This window comes from Dipodomys merriami, unplaced genomic scaffold (assembly GCF_024711535.1).
Source record: "Dipodomys merriami isolate MVZ:Mamm:240054 unplaced genomic scaffold, mDipMer1.0.p SCAF_27, whole genome shotgun sequence".
In the NCBI taxonomy this organism is placed as follows: Eukaryota; Metazoa; Chordata; class Mammalia; order Rodentia; family Heteromyidae; genus Dipodomys; species Dipodomys merriami.
The window spans coordinates 3,365,391-3,391,108 of NW_027204159.1; the positions used below are offsets into that span (position 1 = coordinate 3,365,391).

Genomic DNA, 25,718 nt, shown 5'->3' on the forward strand with positions numbered 1-25,718 from the left:
TTTAAAAGTGGAGCTGTGGCTCAGGAGAAGAGTACCAGATTTGAGTAAAAAAGCTAAGGGACAGCACTTAGGTCCCTAGTTCTAGACCAATGTATCCACGCAGAAAATAAAAATAAATGAAAATAAAAAATTGTTTAATAAATTCAGAAGAGGGTTGTTTTGTAAAGTTTTCACTACAAAATAATTGATAAGTACATAGGGAAAAACAAACCTGAATAAGTACTCAAAATAAATGCTGAATATTTATTCAGCTCAGAAGCCAGCAATGCACCTATTGTCTTCATGAATCCTAATACTCAGCGTATGATATTTATAGTGGCAGACCAAGTTTCTTAAAATGTAACTTAAGCATTTCTAAGTATAAAAAAGATACTCTACCAAATAAATATGGTCGGAGCCTAAGTAAATGTTCTTTGAAGCTTTCTAGATGACCATGCAGGAAAAATACAAAGAGTCGTAAGAAGACCAAATAGCCAATCTGTCAAAACAGAAAAATAAAAGCATTTATGTATTGCATCAACACATGTTCAAAAACTATATAGAAAATAAACTTTTATTATTTAAAATACTTTGATGAAGCAGTTTCAAACTTCATTGATGTTATGCCATTCTGAAATATCTTCAAAACATTATATCAAGATTGAAATAGTAGTTCAGACATTTTTTTTTTTTTTTTTTTGCTGGTCGTTGGGCCTGAACTCTGGGCCTGGGTGTTGTCCCTCAGCTCTTCAGCTCAAGGCTAGCATTCTACTTGAGCCAGAGTGCCACTTCCAGTTTTCTGAGTGGTTTACTGGAGATGAGTCTTACAGACTTTCCTGTTCAGGTGGCTTTGACCCATGATCCTCAGATCTCTGCTTCCTGAATAGCCAGGATTACAGGCATGAGCCACTGGCACCTGGCTCACAAAAATACTTTTATAAATCATTTCTACATTACCTAGAATGACCAATGCTGAACATTGTTTTGTTCTAAATCCTTTAGAAAAGTATTGCTTCATTCCACATATTATGCTCCTTTTGTGACTCATAAAATCAATTGACATGGGATTTTTATTTATTTTTTTAATTTTTTATTTTTAAATGCTTTTTTATTGTAAAAATACTGTACAGAGGGGTTACAGTTACATGAGTAAGGTAATGAGTACATTTCCTATCGAGCATTGTTGACATGGGATTTTTAAATAAAGTAGAAGAGAAAAAATTATGATATATTGCTCAATTCTTTTTTAGTGTATAAGTGAATGTACATAATGTGTATACTGGATCACAAAGAAAAGTAGTTTTAGACAACACTGATAAATACTCTGCTCTGAATAGCATGTCATACATTGTTTCCAATATGCTTACAAAAATATCATAATAAGTTCAACTGAACATTTTCTGTGGCATTTAAAATTCATAAATAATTTTAAGATAGCTTATTGTATACACAATAAATATTGATCTTATAAACATACACACCAGTGCATACGTATTTTAAACATACCATAAAATTGGAAATCTGCAAAACACACATTATACAAGATTTCATATAAAATCAAAATAAAACACAAACTATAAATTCAAATTTAAAAGTTGCTAACTCAAAGTGACAAACCTAATACTAGCAGTGACTTCTGTGTATATGAGAGAGAAAGAGACAGAGACAAAGACAGAGCCAGAGAGAGAGACAGAGAAATCTACGAAAACCGCATCTAACAGTAATAAATGGTACTATTAGATACATGTGCCAAAATAAAGTACATGAATCATACCAAGTCTCCATGCTTCCCAACTATTAGGAAACACTAAGTGGCATTTCAGGTCTTCGAACCCAAGACTGCTTATTGTTCACAAAGATATAAACATCATTATAGCAGTAATTTTTCTAGCATTTTTTAAAATCAGAAATTTCGATCACTAAAAATTTGAAGATGAGTAAACAATATCCAGTCATGTTTTTTAATTGTGAACATGCACTCTTTTTTAGACTTAAAAATAAAAATCAAATTTTTATAAACCATGCCCTAAGGGTCTCTTCACATACACCACTCAGGTATAGCTGGTGCTTCTTCTCTAAGACAGAGTTTAATGAGTAGGACAAGAAGGTCCATTCTAACTGGAGTGAGGTGGTATCTCAATGTTGTTTTGATTTGCATTTCTTTTATGGCTAGGGATGTTGAGCATTTCTTCATGTGTCTATTGGCCATCCTTCTTTCTTCTTCAGAGAAGCTTCTCTTTAAGTCTTTCGCCCACTTATTTATTGGGCAGTTGTTTCTTTGAGGATTTGTTGTTGGGGGATTTAATTTTTTGAGTTCCAAGTATATTTTATATATGAGACCCTTGTCTGTTGTATGGCTAGTAAAGATCTTCTCCCAATCCGTGGGCTTTCTATTGATCTTGCTAGCTATGTCCTTTGCCATGCAGAAGCTCTGCAACTTTATGCAATCCCATTTGTCCAACCTTTCTTTGATTTGTTGTGTTTCCAGGTCTCTATTCAGAAAATTTCGGCCTGAGCCAAGGAGACCTAGGGTTTCTCCTATTCCATCCTGTAATGTTTTCAGAGTGTCTGCTTTGACTTCGAGGTCTTTGATCCATTTGGAGTTGATTCTGGTGCAGGGTGATATATAAGGATCTAGCTTTAGTTTACAATGTCGGTGGGGTGGAGAGGGGGGGAAGGATTGGGTGGGGTGGAGGGGGGAGGCTGGGAAGGGAGGTGAAGGGTAAACAAAGGAGGAGGCTGCAATGCTTGGTAAGAAATGTATGCGGGCTGGGAAGGTGGCTCAGTGGTAGAGCGCTTGCCTTGCATGCCTGAGGCCCTGGGTTCAATTCCTCAGCACCACATAAGCAAAAAGAAAAATACCGGAAGTGGTGCTGTGGCTCAAGTGGTAGAGCGCTAGCCTTGAGCTGAAGAGCTGAGGGACAGTGCCCAGGCCCAGAGTTCAGGCCCCACTACTGGACCAAAAACAAAAAAGAAATGTATGCATTATCCTGCCCATGTAATTGTAACCCCTCTGTACAGTATGTTCACAAAGAAAATAAAATATTTTTAAAAAATAAAAATAAAAGGTCAATCACTATGAAAGGGTTAGTGTTCATTTTCACAGGTATTTACATATTTCTCTACATTAGTGAAAATTTAAGCAATAAATATGCACATATGAAAAAAGAAGGTCCATAGACCATGTAAAATAATATTGTGATCTTCTATACAAGACAATGATAGGCAACATTTCCAGCAGTAACAAAACATGAGTAAAAACTCATAGCTGCGGAAATGGTGCTGTGACTCAAGTGGTGAGCCCTAGCCTTGAGTACAAAGAGGCTCTGGGACAGCGTCTAGGCCCTGTGTTCAAGCCCCCAGAACCAAGAAAAAAAAGAAAAGAAAAGAAATTGTGTTCTGAAGGGTAGGGTGACACTGTTCAAAAAGAAATGTACTCATTACCTTACTTATGTAACTATACCCCTTCTATATATCACCTTTACAATAAATTTTTTAAAAACTTAGTTGAAGGGAATAATATAGGAGTTCAAAGATATTATCAATAGATATTTTAAGCAATAATATTGACACACAATACTTAATATCCTACAAAGCAGAAAATGCAAAAATTTTACCTCACAGTCTAGAATTTCACCTAACCTAGGCTTATCCTTAGTTATAATTACGTTTGGAAAAATTATTTTGAAAGATTTTATCTATGATATTCTGAAGATTAAATTTCATTGTAAACTTTGCCTGTTCATATCTCTAAGAACTCCTAGGCCCTTCGTTGTTTCATTTTTTGTACCTAGTTCCCTGTACTTTAGCAACTCAAACTTTGCCTCCTATTGAATCTCTGCTTCTGCATTTCTTTCTCTTCTTCTCTCCCATCTTTCCTTCCTTTATCCTTTCTGTCCTTTCCTTTTTTTCTTGTCCTTTGTGAAATAAAAATTCTATCATAGTTGCAGTTTCATCGTTGGTTACATTTTTGTGTTCTTCTGTGGAGATTTGAAAAACAGTCCCCCCTCCCCTCCTCCTCCCCCTCCTCCTCCCCCCCTCCTCCTCCTCCCTTGAGTTTTTTTTGTACTTAAGGCTAGCACTGTACCACTTGAGCCACAGCACCACCTTTGGCTTTTCTGAGTAGTTTATTGGAGATAAGAGTCTCACAGACTTTCCTGTCTTGCTAGCTTCAAACTGTGAGCCTCAGGTTTCATCCTAGGACTCATTTTAGGTTTATAGGCATGAGCTACCAGCAACAGGCTGAAAGACAATATTTCTATCCAATGTATATTAAGTTGTCATTTAATATTATTCTCTACATTTGTACAAGCAAAATTCAATAGCAAAGGCAATTCTACATTCAGAAGCAAATAGAAAGAAAAGAATATATAAAACCTGGAATGAAATGTTGGAAGATATGATTATATCTTTTTTATTGTATCCAATCCTGAATTTGTACCTCCTAGGAGGTACAAAATTGTGCAGGTAGAGAGATGGGATACCTATGGAACTACTTTCCTTTCTTTTTTGTATGTGTAAGTTGACAGCATTTATAAAGCACCAGGCATACTGGTCATTTCTAAGATACACCCACATATTAAAACAACAACAATAATAAAACAATAAAAATAATTGTGGACCCAGCTTACTACCTTCAATAAAAGAATGAATAAACAAATACTAATGTGTTTGTATAATAGAGTGACATTAGTAAAGGAATGGACTATGGATATACACAGTAAGAATATGTCTCAATATGTAAGAATATTTCTCAAAAATAACATGCAAGTAGAAGAAACCAGACACAGGAGCAGATATATAGTTCTGAGTATAAGGGGTCATAAAGCAATTTGGGGGTTTGATAGTTAACAACTTCGTAGTGGAATAATTAGGGTACACACAATGACAAAGCCATTGAACTCCATCCTTACAGTAGCATGTTCATTTCATGATCATTTATTTAAATCTTACCTCAAAGTAGCTTTTAAAATAACTGTCTAAGTTGGGAATTGATGGCTTTTACCTGTAAACTTAGCTACTCAGAAGACAGATCTGAGGATCTCTATTTGAAGCCACCTGGGGCAAAAAATTCCATGAAACTCTTATCTCCAATTAACCACCAAAAAGCTAGAAATTGAAGTGTGGCTCAACTGACAGACGACCAGCCATGAGCAAAAAAAGCCAAGTAAGAATGTGAGTCCAGGGGTTCAAGCCTCAATACTGGCACAAATAACAAAATATAAGTAGCAAAAATACTGCTCTTTCCAAATGCACTTAGGCCCTTGCTTTCTTTACCCAGGCAGGTGTCTGCTCATGTGCCACTTTTCAGTAATTCCTTCCCAAATTGGCCCATATGAAAGAATTCCCTACAGCCCCCAGCATCAGCTTCCTTTATTCTCTCATCTGTCACACTCACCTGTGTAGAAATACTTTTCAATGAAGCTTTGTACTCAAAAACAGCAAGAAGTTTCCAACGAAATTAGTTACACCATTCAACAAAGGCAAGGAAGTCACTTTTAGATGTAAGTCATAGTTATTTCCACTAGTAGTTTATATCAGCAAAACAATAAAGAATAAATTTTAAACTTACTGAATGTGAGAACTCAGTAGGAGTGAGTGAGCATCACTGGTGATGATTCCACTGTACTTTGACCTACACTGCCAAGGTTTTCAAAACCTTTTTTGACTCCATATTCATGTCGAGTGGGTCAATTAAGCTCTCTATACCACAATTTCCTTACTTGCAAAATAATGTATATTACTAACACTATCTCTTTCATTGTGATAATAAGTTATGTACAACATTGTTCATAAAATTGTTATTGAGAAAAGCACAGAGGTTGGTACTGGGGATTTTGCAACTGTTACAAGAATCCACACCAAGTATATAGTACGAACAGGAGAGAAAATTCAAAAATTTTTAAAAATTAGATTGCAGGTGTAAAATGTATAATCAGCATATTTAATGGCTGAAAGTATATTTTGTGATTCTTTATTCTTCTACTGTCATTTTTTTTTTGCAGTTTCTGGGGCTTGAACCCTGGGCCTGGGCATTTTCTCTAAGCTCCTTTTGCTCAAGGCTACTGCTCTACCACTTGAGCCACAACTCTACTTCCAACTTTTTCTGTGATTAATTGGAGATAAGAGTCCCACAGACTTTCCTGCTTGGGCTGGCTTTGAACTAGGATCCTCAGATCTCAGATTATCAGCTAGAATTACTGGCATGAGCCACCAGCTTCTCTACTGTAATTTTAAGTCAAGAAATGGAGAAAGGTCATTAGCAAGATGAGAAGGAATTAAGAGAGTATCCAGCTTTCTTTGTGTTTTCCATGTTCCCTCCATTGTATTCCACTTCATTTTTATCACTAATGTGAATATACTTAGGTTTTACACATTTCATATTTATAATTAACTCATAAAATTTTAAATATCATTATAAATATAAACTTATTTCCATTATGAGTAGTGTGGAAATTTTTAAGAAGAAAAATATTTGTATTCTAAGACAAGTACTAGTAACAACATAACTTTTCCCTTTCACTCCTCCTTCATGTAAAGTTTCTTTTCTCTGTGTAGGTCATTATCTCTTACATTCTGTCTGCATCAACTCTGTCATTTATTCCCAAACATGTCGAAGAATAACTGACATTATATTACGGGGCAAGCAAGCCAAGAAAGCCTTGACTTTAAACCTAAACCACCAAAAAGAAAAGAAAAAGAAGAAATCTTGCTACTCTTTGCAAAAAAAATCATTAGTTAAAATAAATTTACTAGACTAAGAATAAATTTTGTCACAGAAACTACTACCATTGTAAGGATTGAATCCAAATGAGTTTGAGGTCTTTTGAAACATAACCTGTATAAAATAATGACCCATGTATAGCTCTAAAATGATGTAGAACAAAGAAAGAACCAGGATCTTTCATCCAAAGATTATTTGTTGTCAGCATTGTGTGTGTGTGTGTGTGTGTGTGTGTGTGTGTGTGTGTGTGTGTGTGTGGGTGTGTGTGTGTGTGTGTGTTGTGTATGACAGGGGGCGGGGCTTAAACTCAGGGGCTGAGCACTGTTCCTGAGCTTTTTTGTTCAAAGCCAGAGTTCTACCACTCAAGCCATCGCTATACTTTGGCTTTCTGGTGATAAATTGCACATAAGAGCCAGGGCTGGCTTCAAATCACAATCCTCAAATCTCAGCCTCCTGAGTACCTGGGATTACTGGCGTGGGCCACCAGCACCCAACTAGTTGTCAGCATTTTAAAACAGAATAAGAACTAACGTTAAAAGTCCTTCAGATGCCAGCGGCTCAATTTGGAAGCTGAAACTTGAGGAATGATGGTTCAAGGCCAGCCTGAATGAAAAACGTCTGCAAGGTACCATCTCCAAACAACTAGAAAAATGCTAGAATGGAGGGAGAGTTCCATCTCCAAGCAAGAAAGCTTAGAGAAATTGTGAGGCCTGAGTTCAAGCCCTGGTACAGATACACACTCAAAACAAAACAAAAAGCCAGTCCTTCAAATGAAGAAAAGTAAAATCAATATATGCCCAGAAAAAAGAAGCATATTTATTTTAAGCAAATATTTTCTTACATAGTTTGTAAAACTACATTTTCTTAAACTTTCCCACATAGATACCAAGTAATAACATATTACTCATACTGTATACCACATAATTAGTAACATACTACATAGTTAGAAATGAAACTAACAAATACGAAAATGATCCATAATAAAAGCAAATACCTTGTTTTGATCAAAAATGGATGCTATGTCATCATATATTGTAATCTAACATTAATTAATAATAATAATATCATCAAAAATTAAAACATACCTTTGCCAACTTTATCTCAACTGAATATAAAAATGCCTTCTTGAATGCATCACAACAGAGTCTATATAAAACTGACTCTGCCACAAAAAACAAAGCAGGCAGCTGGTCATAAGTGAAGGAAGCATGATCCAGAGAAGCATAGAGGATGCTTAAAGCTTCTGAAATTTCATAAAGAAGAAATTTTGTCATTTAAACATCATCTTGGTTTTCTACATGCTACAATTAATTTTTGCAGATAACTATTTGCTCATCAACTTCTAAGTGTTCACAAATTCCTTGCCATTTTTCCCATCAAAAGGTGAATTCTCCAAGCTCCTTTCCATTTAAACCTGAGCAGGCCATGTGGCTGCTTTAATCAGTAAAATGCATAACAAGTAGCACCAGATAACTTCAGAGGCTAGATCAAAACAGGCAAGGTAAATTTAGTTTCTACCTGAATATCCCCTGTCCCCAATCAGAACTAGCTTTGGAATCCTGAGCTCCAATGTAGAAAGTCCAACTAACAAAGCTGGACTCAGAATCATCAAGTCGAGAGACTACTTAAAAGAGAGGGAGAGAAATGCTCAGGGAGCTCTAGCTTTTTCAGCCAACATTATATATTGATCACGAGATCATATTCAGAGTGATAGAGAAATATAACAGAGCTCATTGATGAAAGAATGGCCAAAGATAAATGCTATAAAAGACAAGAACAAAAACCATAAAAAATGAGACAAAAGAAGTTAGATGTGATGCTGGAGGATGAATATAAAGCTAGGTGCCTACAAAGAAATGGCAACTTGAGTCGTTCTAAAGGTTTTAAGAAACTGCTGTGTAAATATTTTAGGAAGAACAACAAATACAACTTCAGACAGGAAAAACATAATGATGGTCAGAAAGGGTCAGAAAGGGAGCCAGTATGTCTGCAGCATAATGAATATGTAGAATAGTAGCCAGGAGCCATGTCCTATAGAGTCATTGCAGGCCATGATATGGTATTGGGCCACATTTTAAGTGAAATAAGATGCCTCTGGAAATTGTTTAAGCTGTCAACTGGCCTATGGTGGTACAGAATGAACAACAGAATGAGTAACACAGCAGAGTAGAGGTAGGCCTCCTCTTCTGAGGTTTACTTCAGTTGTGGAGATTGTGTTAGTAAATTTACTTAGAACATCGTAGGAGTTCGATATCTAAATGAATTAAAATGCTTTTAAGCAAGGTGCTGGTGGCTCATACCAGTAATCCTAGCTACTCAGGAGGCTGAAATCTGAGGATCGTGCAATAAACCACCAGAAAACCGGAAGTGGCACTGTGGCTCAAGTGGTAGAGCACTAGCCTTGAGCTGAAGAGCTGAGGAACAGCGCCCAGGGCCAGAGTTAAAGTCCCATGATGAAAGAAAGAAAGAAAGAAAGAAAGAAAGAAAGAAAGAAAGAAAGAAAGAAAGAAAGAAAGAAAGAAAGAAAGAAAGAAAGAAAGAAAGAAAGAAAGAAAGAAAGAAAGAAAGGAAGGAAGGAAGAAAGAAAGGAAGGAAGAAAGAAAGGAAGGAAGAAAGGAAGGAAGGAAGAAAGGAAGGAAGGAAGGAAGGAAGGAAGGAAGGAAGGAAGGAAGGAAGGAAGGAAGGAAGGAAGGAAGAAAGGAAGGAAGAAAGGAAGGAAGAAAGGAAGGAAGAAAGGAAGGAAGAAAGGAAGGAAGAAAGGAAGAAAGAAAGGAAGAAAGGAAGGAAGGAAGGAAGGAAGGAAGGAAGGAAGGAAGGAAGACAGAAAGAAAGACAGAAAGAAAGACAGAAAGAAAGACAGAAAGAAAGACAGAAAGACAGAAAGAAAGAAAGAAAGAAAGAGAAAGAGAAAGAGAGAGAAAGAGAGAAAGGAAAGCAAGAAAGAAGGAAGGAAGGAAGGAAGGAAGGAAGGAAGGAAGGAAGGAAGGAAGGAAGGAAGGAAGGAAGGAAAGAAAGAAGGAAGGAGAAAAAAGCTTTTGATTCTGTGTAACATTAAACTCAACAAAACGGTGTTGAGTTCAAAATAACCATGTATAGCATTTCAGATCAGAATTGGAGCAACTGCAGGCAGCATGGCTGGCCTGACTGCTATCTGTACACACATTTCTCTGTCTTCCCATTTCCCTGGCATACATGGTGTCTGAGCTAGTGGCATCAGCTTCAGAAATCACATTCTCACAGTTGAACTAGAGGAATAATGAAGGATATGACCAGAAAAGGAATACTTTCTTCCCAACCACGTAGTTCTCAAAAATATGCCAATAAAAAGTGTTCTGACCAAGCGCTGGTGGCTCACGCCTGTAATCCTAGCTACTCAGGAATCTGAGATCTGAGAATCACAGTTCAAAGCCAGCAGGGGCAGAAAAGTCTGTGAGACTCTTATCTCCAATTAACCACCAGAAAACCAGAAGTTACACTGTGGCTCAAGTGGTAGAGCACTTGCATTGAGCTGAAAAGCTGAGGGATAGCACCCAGGCAAGGAATTCAAGACCCATACAAACCAAAAAAAAAAAAAAAACTGTTCTAAACAGACCTATCTTTGCATGACTTTCAGGAGAACCAGGTCCCATGACTACTTCTAATCCTACTGTGGCAAGTTAATGGGAATTCCTGTGATTAACTGAGTAAACCCTCTGGGGCTGGATCAAGGGATCCCCTCCCAATGAATCACATGACAGCAGGACATGAACAAAACTGAAGTTTAGTTGGCAGTGGAGAGCAAGCGATTCCTGGTTGGTAGTAAACTGAAAGTGCTCAGCTTACTTCAATGTCATTTAAACATTTAATAGAGATCAGGCTGTAGACGGTACTGTGATGAAGGCTCATAAAGGCAAGTTAAGTACAAAATAGTTCTTCCTCCTCCTACTGCTTAAAACTCCCAGACATTATTACACATCCCAATTTACATGGGGAAATATTCTCTGACCTTCATGCGGCTAACATCCTAAAACTCATCTTCAAAGTTACACATATAACATTTAGGATAATGATAAGGAATTTTATCCCCTTAAAACAGTGTTATTTACTTTCTTTTTTCAGATCAGTTAGAGGAGTATAAATGAGAAGTGATCAATGAAAAGGTAATCAGGAAAGCTTGCTGTTTAAAATAAGTAAAAAGGACAACCATGAGATTAACTTTTTATGAGTTTAAATTATAAAATGTAGAAACAAGTTCCTTGAAAGCACTGTGCCTATTGTAACTGAAAAACACTAAATGAAAGTGTATATCACTTTTTAGGTAGTTACCAACTTAAGGAAAAGCAATGAAGACTATGCTGAGTAAAAGTTTTAAAATAATTTTGTAATTAAAACATAGAGTAATCCAATTCATAAATTCAAAATTACAGAAGGAATTTCCACAATGAAACAGTATGAGACATTTTAACAGAGAATAGAAAATTTCTGGTCTTCTGAATATTTCTAAATATTCAAATTCTCAAATTATATATTAACTCCAAATCCAGAAAGCACTCTGGACTCTTAGGAAGAATTCAAAGTACATACCATCTTGGATTTCTCCTTTGCACTGAGCCAGATATGTCACTTCAATCCATGCAGAAGGTAGATGCACATGCTTCCCAGAGCCCAGAGTTTTCAGACCCAATTTTCTCTGCCATGAGGAAACATAAAATTAGTCAAACAAAATAAGCATCTTCTCATTCAGGTGCCTATTGTACTACCTCTTAATTATGTATATTCTAAAATCATTCCATGAGCTTTATAGTTTGATTTTTAATTATATTTTTATATTTTTGCAAAGTATATTAGTGTTACATTAATGATCAAAATAATGACATGAATTATTTGTTAAAATGACTCTCACTCTGATTTCTAGGGATTACTATCTTTCTGAGAGAATGTATCTCTGATTGGAGAAGCAAAACTATTGAAGAAATCAATTGATGCCTGTTTGCCGGGAAAGTCTAGGTATTTCAGAACTGAGCAGCTGAAGGAAATAGAGGTAAGAGAAAAGTAGGATGTATGTTAAATGTTGGTCTTTGAGTTTCAACAGTAAGGAAAAAGAGATGGTCAGGGCTACCCAAATTCCCTATTGCAGTACCCACTCCTGAGGCTGTCTCTAAAGCTCATAGCCAATTACAGCCAAGCCTACTGCTGCCTGTACCTCCTGGCACCTTTACCATGCACACTTTTCAGAAGAATACTGCATTTCAAGTCAAATGTTTTAAATGGATTATTTTCTGATACAGCATACATATATATGAACGGTCAGGACCTCAAAAATAGCCACCATCATAAAAAAAGACAGCTTACAATAAGCTTCAGTCTTGTGCTGCTTTTATTTCATGAATTATTTGGTAACAAAGAAATATCATATATACAGATTATTTCTCTGTCAGGTTTATAGTGAATTAAATTTAGAAATGGAAAAATAAGGAATTTGCTTCCTGTTCAGTCTCTATATCTAATTGAAAACTGAGAATTAGTATCATAACTAATCAAAAATGCACGTTTAGCAATCTGAGTAAGGAATAGTTTATTTAAAAGAATTCACTACTTAATGCCTCTACAGTGTATATATAGGAAGATCATCTTTGTTCTTTGTGAATTGTTATACTCAACTAAGCTTTCAAAGAAAAAAATAGAATTTCAATTACTAACTATTATTTGCTAGATTTTGACATTTTTCTCTCAGGTCTTGTAGCTATCAGCTACATTTCCTAATAATTTATGGAGCACCTCACATAAGAAACCACATGATATTGAATTCTCTAGTCATAAGCTTTAAATTTAATTTCTATTAATATTTTAGCTATAAGTAATAAAATATAATTATATTTATAGATTTATTAATAAATATATTTATTTTATAGTATAACTATATTTTATAACTAATAAAACATAAGTATAACTCAATTTAAGGCTATTTTATTTCAGTATTTCAGTACTTTAAAATACGTCCTCATGTATCAAATAGAAAAGTAATTTCAACTAGGTAACCAACAGTGTATAATTACCTTACATCTGAGAATATATTTTCTAGCTTGTTCCAATAATTTTTCCTTGTTCACCAAATCCCGTGCTCGATTAAATTTCAAGATGAACTCTTTTGTAACTGTAAAAGATGGCCTAAACAAAAAATAATTTTCAATTTTTAATTAATCAGCTTCTAGTGGTATCACTAGAAGTATCATAATTTTCTCGAAAAAGATTATTGTTAATAAGAATGCTTTACACACACAAAGAAGACCAGAAAAACTATACATATGTATACATGCATATATATGATTCCTAGATTGATCTTACCACAGTCTTAGATTGAGGAACACTGTCAACAACCTTTTGGCCTCTGACAAAATATTCTAGAGATGGCTGCCAGTACATTTTGGCATATGCTTTTGTCACAGGTAAAATCTAGCACAACTTCAGATACAATGACGGATGAATTTCTCTTCATTTAAATCAGCATTAGTTCACTGTAAGCTAAATCCTATTTCTTCCATGTGCATGGAATCCATACATTGGTGTCTGCAGTGATGGGACCAAGAGAGAGGAAGCCAAGTGCTAGTAGCTTATGCCTGTAATCCTAGCTATTTCAGAGTCTGAGATCTGAGAATTGCAGTTCGAAGCCAGCCCAGGCAGACACGTCTGTGAGACCACCAACAAGCTAGAAATGGGGCTGTGGAGCCAGTGGTATAGTGCTAGCCTTGAGCAAAAGAAGCTCAGGTACAGTGCTCAGGACTTGAGTTCAAGCCCCAGTACCATTGCAAAAAGAGAGAGAAATAGAGAAAGAGGACATGTGACATAAGGTCAGATAGGAAACAGATGGCAGTATGACAGTATTACATCTCCAAGAGTGGGGACTGTTGCAGGATTTGGACAAGAGGAGCAGCATGACTTGACAGAAATTTTAACAGCATCTCTCCAGTGCTGTGCTGAGAACTCCCTCATATACATAATTTGCAAATAGATTCCTAAATTTCTTCCCATAAATTGTCATTTATATTTTGTTCTATTGGGACTCTACTGTTGAAATTGTGGAAAAGTAGGAGTCTAATCAAAGGGGCTGTGTGAAATATACTTTAAACTCACCATGGAGACATGGCTTAAGTGACAGAGTGCATGCATACCTACAGGTTCAAACTACAAGTATTTGGAGGGAGTCATGGAGGAAGGGAGGAAGGAAAGAAGGGAGGGAGGGAGGGAAAAGCAAGAAACAAAGAGAGAAAAAGAGAGAAAGAGAGAAAGAGAGAAAGAAAGAAAGAAAGAAAAAGAAAGAAAGAAAGAAAGAAAAAGAAAGAAAGAAAGAAAGAAAGAAAGAAAGAAAGAAAGAAAGAAAGAAAGAAAGAAAGAAAGAAAGAAAGAAAGAAAGAAAGAAAGAAAGGGAAAGAAAGAAAGAGGGAAAGAAAGAAAGAGGGAAAGAAAGAGGGAAAGAAAGAGGGAAAGAAAGAGGGAAAGAAAGAAAGAAAGAAAGAAAGAAAGAAAGAAAGAAAGAAAGAAAGAAAGGGAAAGAAAGAAAGGGAAAGAAAGAAAGGGAAAGAAAGAAAGAAAGAAAGAAAGAAAGAAAGAAAGAAAGAAAGAAAGAAAGAAAGAAAGAAAGAAAGGAAGGAAGGAAGGAAGGAAGAAAGGAAGGAAGGAAGGAAGAGAAAGGAAGGAAGGAAGGAGGGAGGAGGGAGGGTGGGAGGAAAAGAAAGCAAGAAAAAAAGGAAAGAGAAAGAATGAAGGAAGGGAGGGAGGGAAGAAGGGAAAGTATGAGGAAAAGAAGGCAATGGGAAAGTGGGAAGCGATAGAGAGGAAGGGAGAAGAAAAACAGAAATTATGCTTAAAATCACATAATTACAAAAGACTAAGAAGTCATTTCAAGTCTAACTGTAAAGGCTGCAAATATATACTCTATAACTTAACATTAATAAAGTTGTCTAACATTTCTTGCAGTGGTGGCTTGAGTTTTTAGTTTCCTTTATTGTTGCATATACAATTTGCTTCGTGAACATCTGGTGTTTGCTTTATATATAGAATATTACATATGCAGAACATACTTTGTTTTATGCAAAGGAAAGGAGACTCAGGAAGATAATATATCATGCTGAATGTTTTCCTTCTAAATGTGAAAAAGCAATTATTTAAAATAAAGTCTAACACAAAATCTTTGCTATTAGCTCTTTTCTCTGACTCCTCATAACCATTTATAAAATGAGCATGTAATTTATGCACCTTCTTAATAAAATATCAAACAGATATACTCCACAACAACAAAGCACCCTCACATATCCATGAACACATTGCCTAGGTTTCAAACACAAAGTATATTTTGTGAAATTAGATATTTTTTTCATTTTCATAGGCTTTAAAGAAAACACAGTTGTGCATTTATTTCTACTGCACAACATAACTTTGGTTGAAAATAGTATCTATTTCAATTTATATGCTTAGAATTAATGTAACACATAATTTTATGTGCCAGTTGTTCAATATGGATTGTATTATCTGTAGCACATCATTGGAAATATGGAGAGCTAGTCACTTCCTGCTTTGTGTGCATGTTGAATGACTTAATTGGTCTCCTACAGCTCATGTTAATAAATATTTAATGGGAAATAAATATAGCAATTTAATCATTTCTTCTCAATCACAAATGGTATTTGGTAAACAAAGAAACTTTTATTTAGTGATATATACAATACATAATAAGTAAATGAGAACCTTAAAAATTAAATAAAGACATGTGAAAATAAAATATACTTTAGCTTCACAATACTCAAATTTCTTCAAAATATCAAAAAATTCACAAAGATAGACATAATGGAATTTATGAATGGAAGTAGAGGCCTGTTGAATATTTGCTTCTTAAAGAAGATGATGCAAATTAAGATACACCAAAATCCCCTGATTTTCTGATACCCACTCAATACACTATATATATATATATATATATATATATATATAGAGAGAGAGAGAGAGAGAGAGAGAGAGAGAGAGAGAGAGAGAGAGAGAGAGAGAGAGAGAGAGAGAGAGCACTGTAGCCTCTGACTGAGGAACTGAATTATGGTTATTTAGAAGACAGACTGTAAGCTGGCTGGGAGATTACAAGAGATGCCACAGGCTAAGTGGAGAATGTCTGATATCTGGAAGGATAGGAGGCTGACTCAGGAAGCCCGAATAAGAACAGTCACAACTTTTACTCTATTTTTCTATGTAGGGGACCTTAGCTAAGTTTCTGAGAAGTTCTTTCCCACTGAACTAAAGCCTCCAAATCAGACAACCTTTATTGGTTCAGAATAAAATAACAAAAACAGACCCCTCCCCTCAAAAGAAAACCTCTGAAAAGAGAGAGAACATAAAAATATTGGCTTAAAAATTACATTAGTATGGAGAAATAGCGTATGGCTATGCAAGAGGGATAATTATCAGTCTCTACCATAGTGACCACAGTTTACCCTAAACTGTGTGAGGGAAGCACAAAGTGCCCTCACGATTGACTGATTTCTTAGGTTATCATTTCTACAACATAGGACTAACTTTCTATGATACTCCTTTTGGGTCAAATGCCAGACCATGGGGGAAAAGACTCATATTTCATTAGCCAAACACTTTTTTTGGGGACACAATGGGTAATATTAGGGATATGATGTTTTAGCTTCCATGACTAATAAAAGTTTAACGATTTGAACAATGCATTGGGCATGGAACATGGCAAGAAACAGATTTGTGTTCGGGTCAAATTACATGACGATTCTGAGATCTGAATAATTTTTGAAGCATAGAGGAATAGCTGTGTAAATACGTTTCCAGGACATTTGAAACACTTTTAGAAAAATGAATAGATGATATAGGTCACCTGTGGCTCTACTTTTCTCCTATAGTAGGCTATGAGATCAATGAAACTCAGTTGAATTTAAGAATAATAAAATCCTGATACATGGAAATATTCTCGAAAATGAGAGGGTACGGCACTTTGGAGGGTCTTACTGATCAGTGCCTACATTAGACATAAATGTTGTGCAGATTCTTAAGAGTTCCTCAAGGTGTTTTTGACTTTTATTACCCAGATGCTGAGCTTCCTCCTTTCTCCTTCCATACATTAAATAGCTAGGAACCAGGCAAAGTAACATGGAAATGTTTGTTGGCTAGCACCTATCAGATAAATCCTGACTAAGGGAAATAGTAGACTGGAGGGAGTGGAGGAAGTGGATAACCCATACTAATTTCTATGTTCTGTGGTCTACTGAGAGACATAGTTCTTGCAACCTGCTTTTTAAAAAGTCAAGTCAAGCCCGCACTGGTGGCTCACGCCTGTAATCCTAGCTACTCAGGAGGCTGAGAGCTGAGGATTATGGTTCAAAGCCAACCTGGGCAGGAAAAACCGGAAGTGGCACTGTGACTCAAGTGGTTGAGTGCTTGCCTTGAGCTGAAGAGCTGAGGGACAGCGTCCAGGCCCAGAGTTCAAGCCCCAAGACCGACCAAAAAAATAAATAAACGTCAAGTCACAGATAAAAGTGTTAAGTGTAATCCTATTTAAATACACCTTCAAAATACAATATAAAAAAAGCTAAACATATTTAGAAAATATCCTCAGTGGTTTTTTTTGTGTGTTTTTTTTTTTTTGGGTCCGGTCGTGGGGCTTGAACTCTGGGCCTGGGCGCTGTCCCTCAGCTCTTCAGCTCAAGGCTAGCGCTCTACCACTTGAGCCATAGCTCCACTTCCGGCTTTTTTCTTTTTGCTTATGTGGTGCTGGGGAATTGAACCCAGGGCCTCAGGCATGCAAGCGCTCTACCACTGAGCCACCTTCCCAGCCCCTCCTCAGTGTTTTTATGGATCAAAAATTAAAAAGTAATATATATGTTTACACTTTGTGGCATGACCTTTTTCCAGTAGGGGGGGGGGGAACTAATGCACATTCAATGTAAATGAATACTCCCTATAGTATGTTCCATGGGTTCATTTTGTTGGAAAGGGCTGTATAAATAGCAGGAACTCTGCCATTTTGTCCTCTTAATGTACATAGACATTGCATGTTAGCGTATTAAAATCTAAGAACTCTTGAAATGAAGAAAACTTTTACTTCCTCAGTACTTTTCAGATGAGTTTGGATGAAGAATCTATCCTCCTCCAGATATCTATTAATATCTTCTTTAAATTTATTTCATGAAGAGATTAACTTTCTATACTCATTCCTTATGAATTGTGGAATCTACATTTGCTATAATCACTTTATTATTGCATGAATAATATGTTTTAAAATTTCCATTTTCTTCTTATAAGCATTTCCAACACATTCCCCTATATAGATGTACTTCAGTTTCTAGGCCACTCTATATTAGGTATTTAAGCTATTTGAAAATTTAAATGTAATTAATCTTTCTGTGATCTTTTTTTTTTTCTGGTGGTTCTGGGGTTTGACTCAGTACCTCATGCTTACTAGGCAAGCCTTTCACTGACTGAGCCACACAATCAATACTATTGCTGCAAACAGTTTTGTACTAATTATTTTTCCTCTACTTATCATTTTTCTATTAGACAATTGTCTAGTCAATGTTTAATTAGGTCCTGCTGCTTTTTATTTCTAGCATCCCTGAGGATTTAGAGGCACCAATGTAGTATGTTTATGTTACATATATGTTTACATAAATTACAGCAAAACCACTCACAATTTTGGACGGTGTAATATGAATTTCATGTTCTCCATGTTAGGGCTCTTGATATGTAATGACTTTTCCTGCTCCTTTATACATGTATTACTGTGGTATTAGAAAAAGGACACAAAAGATAACTAAGGAAAACACATTCCTTGAGAATAGTAAAATAGTATATATAAATAAAATATGTAAATAAAATAGTAAAATTTTTGTGAGTTATTTTAAGTTGCACTCCCTTTAGAAATTTTATCCGAAGAAAATAACTTCAAATAAAGAAAAAAACATTTTATTGTGGCTAAATATAAAACAACAAAAGACTAAGAAATAACTACAGAGATTTACAATGTAGAGGCTATTAAAGACTTTATCTTAAACATATTATTTATTGCCATGACAAATTAAAATACATATATATAATTTTCATATCAAATAAAAGTATATAATTCAAAAGTCCAGATAAAATTCATAAAATTAAAAATAGCCAAAATAATTATGACCATTAAATAAGTGAAGCTATTTGAAAAATAGTAATATTTAACACTTTACCTTTGGCCAAACAATATGTCATTTTTTTTTTTAGTTTTTCATGATTTTCTGAGTTTTCTAAATTTTCCATAATGCATATGATCCATACTCTAATAATACATTGTTTTCTAATTTACCTTAGTTTTTGGCTCTGTTTTCCTTTCAGATTTTCTAAGTGAAATTGTAAAAGTTCTTCTTGATAAGTGGAAGACATGGCTCCAATTTTATGAACCCTAGGTGACTTGCTAAAAGCCATCAGCCTAAAGAAAAACATTAAATTTATATTAGAAAAAATTGATTAAAATACAAATTCACTAACAGTACACAATAGACATTATGCAAATTTATGATATGTGGAAAATCAAGCTTAAGAACAGCTTATTAGGAACAATTTGAATTTAAACTCACATATTTGATCAAATGCAATTTATCAACAAAATTCATATGGCCTCTATTATGCTGCTATTATAAGCTTGTCCAGTCATATAACATACTTGTTATAACTTAGCACTTGTATTAGCAAAACTAAAAGTAGTCTTACAATCAGACCAACAGGTCTACCAAAATGTTCTGTGCTTCAGTTTTCACATCTGTAAAATGGCCACAAAATACCTGTGAGAAATAAACAGTTCAGCACATGTAGTTTATTTGGAATAGAGCCTGGCATAAATGCTTCTGAATTACTAAGATAATTTTTTTCTTTTTTCTGTCTCTTAACCTTTTGTCATATAGATTGTGCCTTACCAGCATAGTCTCACATTCATACCAATTTTTCTTTTGAGGAATACTTGACTAAAACTAAGACATACCATTTATCTTTTGCAAAATATTTAATCACCAAGGCCATGATTATGTAGTCATATTTACACTAAATCATGTGCATCTCATTTTTATGATAGCAAAATTTAAAAACTTATCATCTATATCTATGAATATTTTGGAATGAAATATCGGGTACACTGAAATGGGGTAACAAAAAGAAGAAATTCTTTCCAAAGACTTCAGTTCTCAGAGACTACCAAGGCAGAGAACTGCTTGCACCTTTACAATAGAAGAGGAAGAGAAACTACAAGTATTTTGTATTTATTTGTTTGTTTGTTTGTTTGTTTGTTTTCCAGGACTAGGGCTTGACTTTAGGTCCTTCAACTTTAATTAGCATTCTTGCTCATGGCTTGTACTCAACCACTTGGGCTACACCACCAGTCTAGAGAGTAGTGTTGAGGAAAAAGCTTTGTTCTTTATGTGCAGAAATACAACCAATCTGAATCTGCCTTCTAATAGGAAGCTGTATCAACTCTGCCTCCTTCTCCATCCATGCACCAAGCCATTCATGTGCCTATATTGCTTCCCATTAAGTGAACCAAACTAGCAGCAGAAGGCACAGGGCAATGGGAAGGATGGCAAGCACATGTGAAAGGCAATGGGAAAATATCCAGTACAAAAATGAGTCATAATTATCTATTGCTGATGATACATCTGCTTCTAATACTCAGTTGACTTCACCAGCTATGTGACTCTCTGATTACATTATATGGTGCTTTATAATTCATTTTGTAACTCTAGCATAAACTGGAGAAAATTTAAAAATCTTGGAAAACATATTTATTTTTAATATTTTGCTTTATAATTATCCTACTCTGTTTCAAATCTTGTCCTTTTTTTTTTTTGCCAGTTCTGGGACTTGAACTTAGGGCCTGGGCACTGTCCCAGAGCTCCTTTTGCTCAAGGATAGCATTCTAACACTTGAGCCACAATGCCATTTATGGCTTTTTCTATGTATGTGGTACTGAGGAATCAAACCCAGGGCTTCACGCATTCTAGGCAAGCACTCTACCACTAAGCCACATCCCCAGCCCTTGTCTTTATTCTTAATATAGTTAGCTAAGTAATCAATTTTTTCATGATTTTAATAAATGTATTGTAACTTATACATGACAAAACACAAAGCAAGCTTTAGGAGACATTTTTCCCTAAGAAAAATCAAAGCTTTTGGTGAGTGTGGCAACAATATTAAACCAAATAGTGATAGTTTGAATATTTTTTTAAATTAAGAAACCCCAAATAATAATTTCTTTTATAGGTATATCACATCCTGTTTGATTCTTTTTGAGTTGCTAAAACAAAACTATGTTCTTTCTGAATATGCTCTCAGCTAGCAAAGTAATAAATATCATTAATAAATATCATTGTAATAAATATCATTGGTATAATAAATACCATTGGTGTAAAACATAAAGAAGTAAATTTAAAACTAAAGAAGGCTGGATACTGTTAGCTCAAACCTATAGTCCTAGCTACTCAGGAAGCTGAGATCTGAAGATCATGGTTTGAAGCAGCCTCAGCAGCAAACTCCATGAGACTTATATTAAAAAAAAAAAAAAAAAAAAAGCTAGAAATGTACCTGTGCCTTAAGTAGTAGAGTTGTAGTAGCCTTGAGCAAAAAATTCAGGGACAGCACTCAGGCTCAGAGTTCAAATGTGTCGCACATGCATGCTCACATGCACACACACGCACATGCACACACACACACACACACACACACACACACACACACACACACACACACACACACACACACACACACACACACACCACCTAAAGGACTTTTTAAAGAATGTATTTGACTGAACAGCCAACAAAGGAAATGTTATTTCTTATAGTTTTTCATGATATAGCACTTTTTAATGTTAAAAATTGTTAAATGTATGCAGTTTTCAAAACAATAGTCAAGGTGCACCAAGAATGTTCTCCCATAAATGTTGGTTGATTCTACAACAGACATTAGTTCACACAGTTTTTTTCCCCAGCACACCACACTTCAATATATTCATTACTAGTTGAAAATAAGGGAATGAACTTATAGAACAAATAAATCTAATAAACCACTTTTCATTAAAACTTAATTAATGTACACATTCCCAGTAATGGAAATTGCTAATAATGGTAATTGCTTTACTCAATCGCAATTTGAAAACTAAAGAGAGAATTACTGTACTCATAGTACAATCCTACCTATAAGCAAAAGGACCATTTAGCTCTGAGCTCTGAGTGGAGATGGTGAATAATCTTAAAAGTTGTCAAATTTAACTTGCATTAAGTACAAGTTAAAATGACAGGTAATATTTTGCAATATAGTGCTTATCTATAATTTACACCAGAATGCCTTTAAAAGCTAGAAATAATCACCCAAGATCCAGAAACAATAATAAAGGAAAAGTGAAAACAATAAACAATCCTACAGCCTCATGGGATCTGTCTGAATTCTGTCAACCATGTGAACATACTTAGAATTATATTCATTACCAAACCACTCAGTCAGAGCCAGCCCCATTGAGAAATAATTGACAAAAAATAAATATATACAATATGTGATGTTTCTATGTGTGTATTGTGTATATTGTACAGTGATTAAGTATAATCAAGTTACCTAAAATACTCATCACTCAAACAACTTTGATGTTTATGGTGATGACATGTAATATTAATCCTCTTAGCAGTTTTCAGGCATACATTTTTTTTAACTGTAGTCATTAGGCTGCATGAGATACGAAGAACTTTCTGACCCTAACTTAAATGCGACCCTCCCTAACTTTATGTAGCTAAGAGCTCCCATCTCCACAACTACCACAGTCCCTCCCTTACAACCAGAATGCTATCCTCTGCTCCTTTGACCATGACTTAAAAAAATTATTGTTATTATAAAAGTGACATACTGAGGGGTTACAGTTACATAAATGAGGCAAAGAGTACATATCTTTTTGGACAATGTCACCCCTTCTCTCACTCTCCCAATTTTTCTTTCCCATCCCCAGTCACAAAGTATATAGTACATTTTCGACGTAGTGTCCAATGAGTGCCACTGCTGCATTTGTTTACCCTTTGTCCCTCCATTTCTGTGCCTTCCCTTATACTCCCAAACAAGTATAAATGCACAAACAGAACAAAATGAAAAGAAAACTAAAACAGCAAAAAAAGTTTGTTTTTATTTCCTGGAGTTTATTTGGATAAATAGACCTTGACTTTTTAAGACTTTACACATAAGTGAAATTTCCAAGTATAATGTCCTCCAGTTTCATCTATTTTTGCACAATGGACAGGATTTCTTCTGATTAAAGCCAAACATTCCAGTATAAGTTTATACATCCTTTTGCTGTAGCCACATATTTATCAACCAATATCAATTCTATATATATTGGCCATTTTTAATAAAGATGAAATGGATATGGGAGGGCAAATAACTCCTTCACATAATGATTTCTTTTTAAAATACACTCAGAAGTGGGATTGCGTGAACATATAGTAGTTTTATTTAGAATTCTTTTGGAGGGTTTGAACTCAGAGCCTTGGCACTTGGGAAGCTAGTGTGATACTGATGAGCCACATCTCCAGCCTATCTAATTTGAATTCTATTTTCTATGTTGATGTACTAATTTATATTACTACCAACAGTATAAAAAAGTTTCCTTTTGTAAAGTTTAAACGTATCTCCTGGTATCCTGTAACCTTCAGAAATTTAAAATGGAAATATAAAATTAAATGAGACCAATAACTAGAATGGATAATATTGAATATAGTATTTTTTTTGGCTGGTCATGGGTCTTGAACTCTGGGCCTGGGCTCTGTCCTCAGTGAATGAATAAACACACAGCAGAATGTAAAAAAAAAAAAAAAAAAGCAGTAAGTTTATATACGAGTGTTCTTCTCAAGTGATAATGAAGAATAAACTACTGCTACATGCTGTGACATACACAAAGCTCAAAATTAGTCTAGTTGTCAGAAGGGTGCATACTAAATGATTCTGTAGAAATGAAGTTAGAAAAGCCAATGTTATTGCATGCTGTTGGTCTGCAGGAGGATGAGATGGAGCTGAAAGAGAAACTGAATGGAAGGGGGCTTGAGGAAAATGTTACAAAATATGGATAGTAACATGGATGTGTGTGTGTATGTGTGTGTGTGTGTGTGTGTGTGTGCATCTCACAACTCCTTCCATAGATTGCATTTTTTTCAAAGCTGACCTACACTGCATATTGTTCTATATCTTCCATCCCAACCAATGGTGTTTAATTTTGCTCCCCATGAATTGGAAGTTAACATGAATAACTTAGCTCAGGCTATGGGAAAAAGTGCCATAGTAGAACAGTTTCCTTCTGGGTCTCTTAGGATCTCTCTCTAAATCCTGCCACCATGGTGTGAGAGGCTAGAGTGGCATGAAGAACCATGTACAATGAAATGCAAAAGTTTTTGTTATACAGTTAAGGGTTCTGGATATCTCTACCTGTTGGCAAACCACTATAAAACAGTGAACTAGATGGCTTAAAATTTTTTGTTTAAATTAACTCTCATGATTCTGGACTTGACCATGCTTTGCTAGATAAGTCACATCTTGAGGTCTTTCCAGTGGTGGTTTCTATCAGATATCAATTGAGGCTTTAGTCATGTGAACTTTTGCATTCCACTATAAGCCAATTCTATCTCAATAGTGACATTTAATAGAAATAAAATTGACAACGATTCAAATAAGATCCGAAAGTATTTTCCTTAGATGTAAAAACAAAATGTCCCTTACTACGCAATGTAGTCTCTTGGCAGCTCCACAGGCACCTAACTCTTCAGGTTGTTCGCAGGCTCATGTAGCCTTCAATCGCAAGGGAACAGTATTGGTGCCCTTGTGCTATTGATCTCTGTCTTCAAAGGAGCACTGTTGATCAAGTTTCCTTTTCTACCCTTCTGCTATCCTCCTAAATTTGGATGCCATTATGCTTGTCCTAGATAGAAACAGTAGCTTCTTGTTTTTAAGTCTGTTTCTGACTCCTCTATCTCTAGTCTCATCTGTTATGTGACTGTCAAAGTAACTTTACCAAACACAAATCTCCTAATCATTTCACTCCTATTCCAAAATTATCTTTTTGGCACAGACCTTTTAATACATTTCCATTGTCAAAAACGTAAAATACAAATTTAGAGTCCTGGTGTCAGTGTCTCAACTATAATCTTAGTTACTCAGGAGGCTAAAACCTAGAGGATCATAATTTGAAGCCAACCCAGGCAGAAATTCCTAACAGGAGTTCTGGCTCCATTTGGGAAAGTACTAGCTGTGAGCAAGCAAGCTGAGGGAGAACTCAAGCACTAAATTCAAGCCCTGGTACTCACAAAAAAAAAACCACAAACTCAGAGCAAGTACTATCCTATCCAGATTACTGGAGCATATATTTAAATACATAGTTTATATTTATTTTAAAAAATAACTAACAATTCTGTCAATTAACTTCTATATATCTGTTAAAATTTTTCATCACAAACATTTTGTGAAAAAATGTTAGAAACAGCTGGCACCAGTGGCTCACGCCTGTAACCCTAGCTACTGAGGAGGCTGAGATATGAAGATCATGGTTCAAAGCCAGCCTGGGCAGGAAAGTCTGTGAGACTCTTATCTCCAATAAACCCCTACAAAACTGGAAGTAGCAGTGTGGCTCAAGAGGTAGAGCGCTTGCCTTGAGCTGAAGAGCGCAGGGACAGCACCCAAGCCTAGAGTTCAAGCCCCACGACCGGAAAAAAAAAAAAAAAAGTTAGAAACCGGATTATCCCACCTATTTTGGAGTCCTACACTGACATTAAATGCAAAACCGGAAACTCTTTTATAACAGTAGTATGATATAAAAAGTGAAACAACATAAAAAACAGAGCCTTTCAGGAACAGTTAAAAGTCTAAAACTTTCTAACTTATAGAAGAGAAAAAAGGACAGTGAAGTTTCATTGATGCTTGTATGTTCATTCATGCTTTGCATGTTTCTATTCTGTTACAAAATGTTATAATTGGGTATATGTAATATAAATTG

At 35.3% G+C, this 25,718-nt stretch overlaps 1 protein-coding gene across 2 annotated transcripts in view; it reads right to left on the bottom strand.

Annotated features, from left to right (window-relative positions):
• Tmem232 (transmembrane protein 232) overlaps positions 1-25,718 on the bottom strand; it is a 208,685-nt gene that overhangs the window by 168,542 nt on the left and 14,425 nt on the right. Inside the window, exons 2-7 of one of the 2 annotated variants that reach the window (XM_070036028.1) lie at positions 19,020-19,142; positions 18,370-18,459; positions 12,739-12,850; positions 11,267-11,372; positions 7,789-7,946; positions 379-478 (exon numbers count right to left, since the gene is read on the bottom strand). In XM_070036028.1, coding sequence (XP_069892129.1) covers positions 379-478; positions 7,789-7,946; positions 11,267-11,372; positions 12,739-12,850; positions 18,370-18,459; positions 19,020-19,138 — 685 coding nt within the window. In that variant the 5' untranslated portion in view covers positions 19,139-19,142. The remainder of the gene's footprint in view (positions 1-378; positions 479-7,788; positions 7,947-11,266; positions 11,373-12,738; positions 12,851-18,369; positions 18,460-19,019; positions 19,143-25,718) is intronic. The other variant, XM_070036029.1, reaches the window with a different exon arrangement.